The sequence below is a fragment of the Taudactylus pleione genome, unplaced genomic scaffold (genome assembly GCF_031769625.1).
Source record: "Taudactylus pleione unplaced genomic scaffold, aTauple2 ptg000381l, whole genome shotgun sequence".
Classification (NCBI taxonomy): Eukaryota; Metazoa; Chordata; class Amphibia; order Anura; family Myobatrachidae; genus Taudactylus; species Taudactylus pleione.
In genome coordinates this window covers 177562-188084 of record NW_028284782.1, presented here as the reverse complement: position 1 = coordinate 188084, position 10523 = coordinate 177562, and the positions used below count along the sequence as shown (strand labels likewise).

The 10523-nt window shown below is 44.0% G+C and overlaps 1 protein-coding gene across 1 annotated transcript; it reads left to right on the top strand.

Annotated features, from left to right (window-relative positions):
- Positions 1-319: 319 nt before the first annotated feature.
- CUNHXorf65 (chromosome unknown CXorf65 homolog) lies at positions 320-10029 on the top strand. The gene is made up of 6 exons (XM_088445468.1): positions 320-344; positions 433-519; positions 2227-2361; positions 4698-4766; positions 4854-4981; positions 9919-10029. Exons 1-6 carry the CDS (start codon positions 320-322, stop codon positions 10027-10029), a joined length of 555 nt encoding a protein of 184 aa, XP_088301594.1.
- Positions 10030-10523: the final 494 nt, after the last annotated feature.

Below are 10523 nucleotides of genomic sequence, written 5' to 3'. Positions count from 1 at the left end.
TTTGCCAATGTCGGCAACCCTGCCCTGGCCTTGTCACTCCTGGATACGCTGTCCAGATATGCCCCCGCTCCGCCTCCCAAACGGCGCACCATGTCAATCACAGACCTGGCATAGGCAGTTTTCTGATAATCAGGAATCTGGTATTTGTAAAGTGATCTGCTGAAGTTATTGTAGATGCTCATGGTAATGGGGTGAGGTCACAATGCTCTGCCAAAGCAGGTCACATGGGCTGGGTATGTCACATGGGATGGGGCCATCAAAGTATGTCAAAGTACTGGTGACATGCTAGACACATTACATTTTTAAAGGCAGCACCAGGATGTTCATCTGTATTGTGTATGGAGGTAAATGTTTTTCTTTTGTTTCCTGGGGTCTTTGTAAGTTAGGCGCCTATGCCATGTTATTGAAGTATAAACTCCTCTTTCCTTACAGATAAACAGCAGCTCCTAGTTAATATCAACTGTAATGTGATTCTCTTGTTAGATCACATACGTAAGAAGTTGCAGTTGCCAATCACAGGTAACCCGTATAGTTATTTATTATTATTATTATTATTATTATTATTATTATTATCATGCACTGTAGTCATTTATAATCACAAACTGACACTATGGAAGAGAGGATCGTGACTATAGAGCTTATGATAGTCAAATCAGAATTTGTTCTGGTTAGAATAGAAAGGACATCAAGGGTAGCTAAGGCCGGGTACACATCAGAACAACATGTATCCCAGCCGAACGACACCCAATGGGAGGCTATATTGGGCGGCCAAACACACTGTACGATCCGGTGTATAACCACGCGATATACCCATCCATCCAGCATTCACCTGCATGCCGTCGTCAGCGATGTCCCATCTGACGTATATCAGATGGGACAACGACACACGTGAATGCGTGGTTGAGGGTACACTATGAGCAGTATGGACGATATATTGTTCTGATCCGCTTCGGACAATATATCGCCTGATGTGTACCCAGCCTAACACATACAGTATTAGATACATGGAAGTGATCATTCACATCCTTGTGTTTTTAAACCATTTTCATACAATGGACCAATCACATCGTCATGTTGGCAGTGCACGGTCCTTGTGTTAGAAACATGTTATAATTTTCTCCTGCTGGTACACATCTTTACTCATATAAAGGGGTAATATGTTTATTTGACCATAAAGCATTCACAATTGCCAAACTGTACTTTTTAAGACTAGATACAAACTACACCGTAATCCACTACATTACAGCAAGAAGTTTGTTTTTGTCTCCATACAGAATAACAGTGTGAATGATACAGAGATGTAGTTTATCCGATAATTAATGTACATCTCCGATGTTGAGAGGTCTACGCCTGCACGGGACCCATTCTGCGCATGTGCAGAATGCGTCCTGCAATCGCTCACAGACCCCCCCCCAAGCCGCAGCATGATTGACATACTGAGGCGTTTGAGGAGCGGAGTCTGGTAACCATACCTGGAAATGGCAGGGGTGCCATCCCCATTTTCCAGGAGGGACAAGGCCAGGGTCTGCATTGGTGGACACAGATTCCTGGCCTCTTAAGTGACCATCAGCGTTCAGGCTGTGGAAAGCTTCAGCTCCTGCAGCCTGACCAAAGGAGCAACCATCACCGTGTCATCAATGTCGGTCGCAGTCCTGGGATCACAAATGCAGTGTTTGCATCTGAGACGGACGGAATTGAACAGCCGTTTGTGTGTGGGTCTGCAAATCCGTCCATCTCTGAATCAGGCTCTGTGTTTCCAAACTCCAGTCCTCATGTCCCACTAACAGCGCATGTTTTACAGATCTCTTAGTTGGTGTACAGATATATTCATTACTGGCTGACAAATTTTAAAAGATCTACAGGTGATGTTAATTATTTCAATTGTGATACTGAGTAGGGATGTGCAGGCTCGGATAGGTTCGAGTTTGCACGTGGAGTTCAGATTTTTCCCTCCAAAAAACGGAACTCAGAAAGAGGCAAAACGTCATCTTACATGGACGAACATCATCATTCCTGCACATCCCTAATACTGAGGCAATCTGTAAAACATGCACTGTTAGGGGTCCCTGAGGACTGGAGTTGGGAAACACTGTGCTACTACTACACTACAGTAACTCCTCTATATACGGCCCTTTCCACAAAGCAAATCCCTTACTGCTTTGTGTAACACAAATGTATACTTACTAGTCATATTGTGGTGGACATCATGTTGTCTTGTCCTTACAGATACCATAGACCTGTGTGATAATCAAGGCTCAATAAAGTTTTTCTGCTTGGTTAGAAACTTTTCTGAGAGAGCAGATAAATATGTGAGCCCATATGAGACTTACTACGTATGCAAAATAGAGAAGGGGGAGACAGGTATGTTATATTTTATGGTATGTTATAGTTTATATCTCTCAGATATTGCTTCCAGTTCTCCCGATTTTAATCACGATTGTGTACTCTCTTCAGTTAGTTTCTCATGTAACTGCTGTCTAATGTTTAACGAGTTAGATACTGTAAACTTATTGTACAGCTTTTATATTTAATAAACAAACCCGCTAATGGGTATTTATAGCACACATGCAAATGTGCTGATCCACTGTGATTTAGAATACACAGAAGTGGAGGTGTTGGATGGGGTTCTCTGTTAAAGAGACAGTACATAGTGTAGAAGCAACAGTACAAACCCCTGCAGTCAGGTCAGTGGTGGATTTTACCTAGGGACTGCAGACCCCCCACTATATGCTAATCACACACAGGACAAACAGTCCTATGGGGAGCAGTATGGTCCACCTGGGACTGGCGTCCAGGCTACGATTAAAGCTGCCCATACACGGTGTGATATGCACCTTGCTATGCGACTTGGGATCTGACAGCCGACATATTGGACGGTCCCCACACCCGGAGCAATCGGGTGGCCGACCGCCCAATATGCCGGCATCCCCCACCCACATAGCACTGCATGGGATCATACATCGCATCCCCAGATCAAGTGAACGTGCAATAAGATCTGGTGGTGTGATATACGATCCCACGGGAGTGGGCACTGGCCGATATCATGCCCACACACGGAACGATATAGCAACCATATCGTACCAATCCGTCGGATTGGCTGCTATATCACACCGTGTATGGGCACCTTAACAGAGAGAGAGCTTCCAATAGGAATCCACTCCTCTGGCTTGCCATCAGCTCTACCTGGCTAAGGGCTGCAGCTGATGCAGTCCCTAGAAGTCTGTGTTTGTGCACATGCGCTGGTCCCACCACTGTTTGTGCGCATCCACTGGTCCCGGAGCCTACCAGATCCATTGGGCAGGCACCGGGACTGCCTCAGAGTCCAGACTGCAGCATGGGCAGTACCCCTCATTAAAGAGGGTAGGAGCCGTCACTGCCTGCACTACCTAATATCTGATGAGAAACTGGTGTCTATTTAGGATCATGTTGACCATGTAACAGAACAAACCAGGCTAACAGTGATCACATCACAGTGCAAACTAGTATCATGGTGACCGTTTAATAAGAAAGACCAAGCTCACGGTGACTGTGTAAGATGCAGACCAGGCTCACAGTGACTGTGTAACAGCGCAGACCAGGATCACAGTGACCACATCACAGTGCAAACTAGTATCATGGTGACCGTTTAATAAGAAAGACCAAGCTCACAGTGATTGTGTAACAGTGCAGACCAGGATCACAGTGACCACATCACAGTGCAGACTAGTATCATGGTGACCGTTTAATAAGAAAGACCAAGCTCACAGTGACTATGTAACAGTGCAGACCAGGATCACGGTGCTGTGAGGAAACTAACTTTTACCTAATAAGATTGACCCCTAAAAGTGCAACAGTGCAAACCAGGCTCACAGTTACCCGTCACTCGCAGGTCCATTACAGTGGTAGAGTAATAAAGCTCAGCATGAGAATTATCCATTACATACTGATAAACTGATTCAACAAACAAGTTTAAGTTTAATATGTTAAAAAATAAAGTACTAAAAATATGTTGTGTATATAAAAAGATTTTAAAAAGTGTACAAAGATGCAAACTTTGTATAAGATCAAATATAATACACAGGCACATATATGTAACATTATTTTAGAACCCTCCAAATAAAGTGAGTATTTTAGTCCTATATTCAATGGAAAAATCCATTTTTCCTCATATTTAAAGAGTATATTTGCCAAATCACTACCTCTTCTAGGTGTGGGAACATGGGACCTCATCCAGAGCCGCTCGCAAAATGCGAGCGCTCGCTCTGAATAAGGGTGGCCACTTCTATGTTCAGAACCGGCCTCCTGGCCGATCGCTAGGCTGTGGGTGACTATCCACAGCTTTAGTGAGCGGCCAGGTTGATGGTCTTGACCATCGCGACCATCGGGGCTTGCGACGAGACCCTATTGGTAGGGTCTCGTCTACCGCAAGCCCCAGTAAGCTTTCGGCTCTATTAGAGCCGGAAGCTCACCACTGACATCACGAGTGATGTCAGTGGGGCCGCCCCCAAACGGCAGGCATTCCGTCGGGAACGCCTCTGTTTGGCCAGCCACCCCCCCACCCCGCCTACAAAGCGGTGCGAGCTGTCGATCACCATCGACAGCCGCCCCTTTTGTAGTGAGGCCCGGAGCGAGAGAATTTCAAGCGCTACATGTGAGGGTGCTAGCAAAATAACTAGTAATAGGCAATCATGGCTCCAAAGATAATTCATTTGTTTCAGGTTCCAAAAATGAACATTGTTACAGAGAGATAAAACTCCTGCTGTCCAGTCCGGACCCAGTGATCACAGGTACAAGCTCCATTTTATATGTCTATCTAATCTATCAACAGTATACGGATTGGTCATAAATATTACCTTTCACCCTCTCTTGCACAGATGTATTGAGTGCTCAATGTGAGTTTCTGGAGAAGAGTCGCCTCAGACTTCTCAAGGATTCTGAAGCCAAGCGGTTAACGGCTCTTGACTTGCGTTTGCAGCTCTCCTCGGCTCTGCCACTACAGGCAGTAAGTGCCTACACCTTAAATGTGGCAGTGTGAAGAAAATAACAATATATAAAAACACGAATCCAATTACTTGTATTTATGTTGTTAAATGTAAATCTGAACTGTAAAAACAGATTTATCCTTGAAGTCCAGTACAATTAATAAAAATGTACTAATGCTTACTTGTGCTAGTACTGGTGGTCAGCATGTGCTATTCATATTTTATATTATGTATTTATACTACCCCCACCCTCCTCTTAACCTGTGCAGGCTATGAGCTAGTTAAGAATCTGTGTTTGTTCTGCCACTGCTGTCATATTTATGAGACTAGTCTGAACCCTGGCCAAGTCTAGTGACATCATCCCTCATATGGAAATGTTTAATATGCCTAGCTGATGAGCACTGGTCCATAGACAAAGTCACCTTTAACTCTGAGCAAACACCAACTCCATATGCAAGAGAGCTTTTAGTGAATGGCCTGACTACAAAGTAGATCAAGACATTGCTAGCATAAAATGGATATGCTCTAAATAAGGAGAAATATGATTTAGCATTACAAATGCCTGAAATAATAGTTACATGAATTTCAGCTGCTGATGTGCCCTTTAGACCATACTTGACGACTTTATAGATCTACTCCCTGGGAGAAGCCCAGAAAGGAGATTCTGTTGACATCCTCAGGGGGCTGGGCCTAATGACGTATACACCACAGGAAAAACGCCGTAATTTGCATGGCCACGAGTAGGGGGCGATTTGCGTAATTTTGGCCCCACCCCCTACCCGCGGACCCGAAAATTCCTTGTAAAATCTCCCCAGGAGATCTGTAGGAGATCTGCCTACTCTTCCGGGGGTGCGGGGGGTTACCTGAAAAATCGGGAGCCTCCCGCAACTTTCGGGAGAGTAGGCATGCTTTAGATGCAGAAATCTGATCACACTTCACACCTCAATGTTTGACCATACTTCCGTCAGCCATCTTACATCTGATGTTGGGACAGTATGACTGATGAGGCGCAGACTAATGGCCGTAAGGGTAAGCAGTGGTCTACCTGCTCTGGCCTGGCAGGAAATAAGAATGAAATAGAGAACATTACACACGTCAGAGGTCTTTATCCTACCATTTCAAACTCCTCTTGCTTCTTTTCAGGCGTGAGGTACAGAAACACAGTTAGATAACCCTATTCTCACTTAATAAATTCCCCCAAATCTCTCCATCCGTGGGGACCTTTACTCAGGACTAACTTAACCTATACCCACATCTATCCATTTACTAACCCCTGCCACAGCCCCACAGTGATACAGGCTGGTGAATAGAGAAAATGAGAGGGCAAGACCCTGCTAATAGGATAAGCCACAGAATACTAATCAAACTGGTCATGTCTCGTTAAACGTTTTTAACACGTGTACAGAGAGATAGACCACAGATCCAGGCATTTAGCTCAGACGTGGTCTGTGACTAGCTTTACTCTGTATCACTGATAACTCCATTGGTTTACTGTAATCATTGGATACATTTGGATGACAAGCTTGGGGTATAATTATATATGGTCTTATCTGAAATTAATGACTAAAAGTAGTTTCTTTGCAGAATTCTGTAGAAGATACTCATTCCATGGACTCAATCCAATTAGGTGCGAATTGCAAGTAGCGAGTTTGTTTCTTTAAACTCGCACACTTCGCCGCGAAGCGCGCTCCAGAGAATTCTCCAATCCAATTAAAAATGCCTATTTGCACTACTTGCAGCGGAGGGGTGCGAATTGACTGCAAAATGAGATTTGCGAGAAATGCATGAAAATGTGGGGAGACCATCCTGTACCCCCCAAAATGGATAATTTTGTTAGCAGGACTGTATAGACCAGGGGCGGAACTAGCGGTGGTGCAGCCGGTGCCTTGCACCGGGGCCCGCTGTGTTGCAGGGGTCCATGGCCGCCTGCATCCTACAGCGCTGCTGCCCGCTGACCTGGTCCACATTAACTAAATGGTTGGAGCCGGAGCGGGCCCGCTTCGGCCGCTCCGGCTCCAACATGACAGAAGCCAGACACAGCCCGGCCCCTTGTTATGACACGGCGCACGTGACGTCATGATGTCACGTGCGCCGTGTCATAAAAGGGGGCTGGGCTGCTGGAGCAAGAAGTTCGAGAGGAGCCACAGAGGAGAAATAAGGTAAGTTGCGGTGGTACGGAGGGGGTAAAAGAGGCTGACACACACGCTGGGGAGGGAAAGAGGCTGACACACCCGCTGGGGCTGGGGCGGGAAAGAGGCTGACACGCTGGGGGGAGGGGGGGGAGAAGGCTGACACGCTGGGGCTGGGGGTAAGAGGCTGACACGCTGGGGGGGAAAGAGGCTGACACACGCTGGGGGGAAAGAGGCTGACACGCTGGGGGGGAAAGAGGCTGACACACTGGGGTTGGACAGACTGGATTTACTGACCGCGGGGGCAGTGAGGGGTGGTGAAAAAACAAGGCTGGGCAGCAGGACAGACACTGTATTTAGTTACTGGGGGGGTGGTGAATAAATGTTGGGGTGCCAGGAATTGGCGGGGTGAGGGGGGGGCCCAAAGCTTATTCTTGCACCTGGGCCCACCACTTTCTAGTTCCGCCACTGGTATAGACAGCTGTTTGTGGCCATTAGTAAGTTACTGTAGGTTTTGAAATGGTGTCAAATGGCTGTTTTGTGCTTTTTTTAAAAAAAATGCAAGAATTTAATTATAAAAAACAAACTCTTTTCATTTAATTTCAAACGAATTAAACGAAAAATGCAAAAAAAAGTAGGAAAAAGGGTGATTTTGGGGTACTTTGAGGGCTCATTAAAAAATGTAGAAAAAAATGCTAAAAACAATTATCTTTCAACTAAAAAAATATTGTAATTTACTTTGGGGTGCCTAAACTAACAAAAAAGTTGATTTTGGGGTAATACGAGGACATTTTTTTTCTTACCCCAAATAAATGACATGTAATTTTTGAAATAATTAAGCTAATTTAAAACTTCCAAATGCCTAACTAGTTATTAGGGGAGGTGTCCAAGGGTTTCAGTCCCCACATTTTAACCTTAAAATAAAGATTTTCATTTCCATCTCTCACCCTCAGGGAGGTGCGTGTGGAAAGTTGTGAATTCAGTCTGACTGATTCAGTGCGAGTTGGTAATGGATTGCAAAATGAATTTGCTACGCGAATTCGAAGTGAAAATCACAACTCGTACCTCGCAATTCGCACCTAATTGGATCGACCCCCATGAAATACCCCGAATACCTTGAATCTGGCTAATATACACTACAAACTTACAATACTTTTAGAAAGAACCTGGCACCAAGTTCTACATTGCCAAGACTCCCACACACAGCTATTCTTCACTGGCGTTAGCCTGCCATGACTGAGAAACAATCTGATTACTAGACAGCCGAACCTGCATTATAGTATGACAGACATCAACTCAACTGCAGCATATCCTGGCACCCTGGTTGTGACAGCTCCCGACTGCTAACTTCCCAAGAACTGAATGCATGGACACGCTGAGCGAGAGTTTGATTTCTGTCAGGATGTGCGCCATCAAGTGATGAAAAGGAGCTGAGAAGCTGATATGTTTTTTGGTTAACATAGCACCTCCCAAATTGTTCATAGTTTGGGTCAAGAATCCCTTTAAGTTGATAGGACCAAACAAGTTACTTAAATGATAACCAAAGTACAGTAAATTTACAGCACAAGAGTCAAAAATAAAAAAGTATTTGTCAAGTTTAAAATGTGTAATTTGCAAAGTTATTACATGTATATTAGAATAAATTGAAAAGCAATCTTGACTTTTGAAACTTCTCAAATGAGAGCACCAAGATACAGTTCTGTCAGGTGCACATTTAAAGCTGAGTACACACTAAGGGGTCTATTCAGCAAAGATATTTTTAGATAAAAAATGCAGAAACTGTTATTTCCGCATTTTTTATGTAAATCCCCTACTCAGCAATGGGATAATGGAGAAGATAACACAATTATCTTCATTAATCCCCATATCACACTGTAGGGATCAGCCATTGATCTCTACAGCGCTTTAACGATTTTTGCTATTCAGCATAGGAAAAAGTGTTAAATTACGTGAAAAATCTTTATAGAACACTATCTCAGAATGGCGTTATATGAAGAAAATACATAAAATTTCCCAAAAACTGCAGGGACAGAGGGAAATTTTCCCATGTCCCTGCAGCATCATGTAACACCGCCCCAGTCTCTGTCCCTGCTTCCCAGTGACCGCCGGCAGGTAAGACCAATTATAGCCTGTTAAACCTGCCGAAAGTGATTGACATGTGTATACAGGCTTTATATTAGCCTGTATACATTTATATTTATGTGTTATTATATTTAAAATGTATTTATACATTTTAAATAATAAAGCATATAAATGTACATGTATACAGGCTAATATAAACCATGTATACACATGTCAATCACTTTGGACAGGCTGGAGATGTACTTACCTGTCCACTGTCGCCGCAAAGCCAGGACAGAGACTGTTCCTGAGCACATGACTGAGCATCCGCAGTAGCAGTAACAGGAGGGATTGTTTTCGGAAACCGATAACTTTGCGTTCTGTAACATTGCAGGGACAGCGTGTTACCACAACCGCTGTCCCTGCATAAAATAATGCTGAATAGCATCCTCACTTTTGCTGAACAGACCCCTATATGATGTATCATACGATATATCATTCCAACGCTGATATATTGTACACATCACGCCCAATCCGTCATTCTCGGCAGTCATTCATCATATCACCTTATCTGCTGTTGTGCATAGCAGATGAGACAATGAAATTAACAACGCAGAGCAGCTACATGAAGCATATAATGATACATTTTGCCGTTCTATGGCGGATCATGCAGTGTGTTCGGCGCGTGCAATGTATCCCATTACTGAGTCGCACCATGGTGTGGTGAGTGCCCAATTTTAGCCCTCCATGATTATATGTTTCTGCAGAGTCCTGGATCAGAAAAGTCATCTCAGGAAGAAACCACAAGCAGACGAGGTAACACACGGAGCCTGCGGGATAAAACTCCAAACGCACTGCGCAAGAACAGACATCGTTGATTTACTTCAGTGTTAATTAAGATCATTTCAAACATCCCATTTCTTACATGGAGCATGCTGGGATCTGATTGGTAGAAGCACATAAGACAGTTACTTAAATAATAAAGAACATGTAACTAAAGACATGTCTTGACTTAACGTGTCCTTTTAAAATGTGGTGCCTGACTTGATAGTGGAGTCACTCCAAGCTGTTTTATTATACAAAGATGATAAAATATTATAAATACATATACACACACAGAGAGATACAAAGGGGTCAGGCTCTCCCAGGGGTTACCATATTTAGATCTGGTAATTTGCAGATGAACTCAGGTATTTCTTCTGTGTAAAAGGGACGAAGTCCCGAGAATTTGCACACAGAAAAAGAATCTGTGTTGATCCGCAAATACGGGGTCCAAGTCTTGACCCGACAACTTGCTTTTCTGTGTGAAAAGGGTATCATTGAAATGTTATACCACTGTCGCTGTGATGTTTTATACCTGGAGTGCTGCACC

What these genes read in the sequence shown, in the direction of transcription:
- CUNHXorf65 (XM_088445468.1), top strand. Translation starts at nt 320, where the DNA reads ATGTTCATCTGTATTGTGTATGGAG. An exon ending in CATCTGTATTGTGTATGGAG is followed by an intron (nt 345 to 432) that starts GTAAATGTTTTT and finishes CTTTCCTTACAG; the next exon opens with ATAAACAGCAGCTCCTAGTT. An exon ending in AATAGAGAAGGGGGAGACAG is followed by an intron (nt 2,362 to 4,697) that starts GTATGTTATATT and finishes CATTTGTTTCAG; the next exon opens with GTTCCAAAAATGAACATTGT.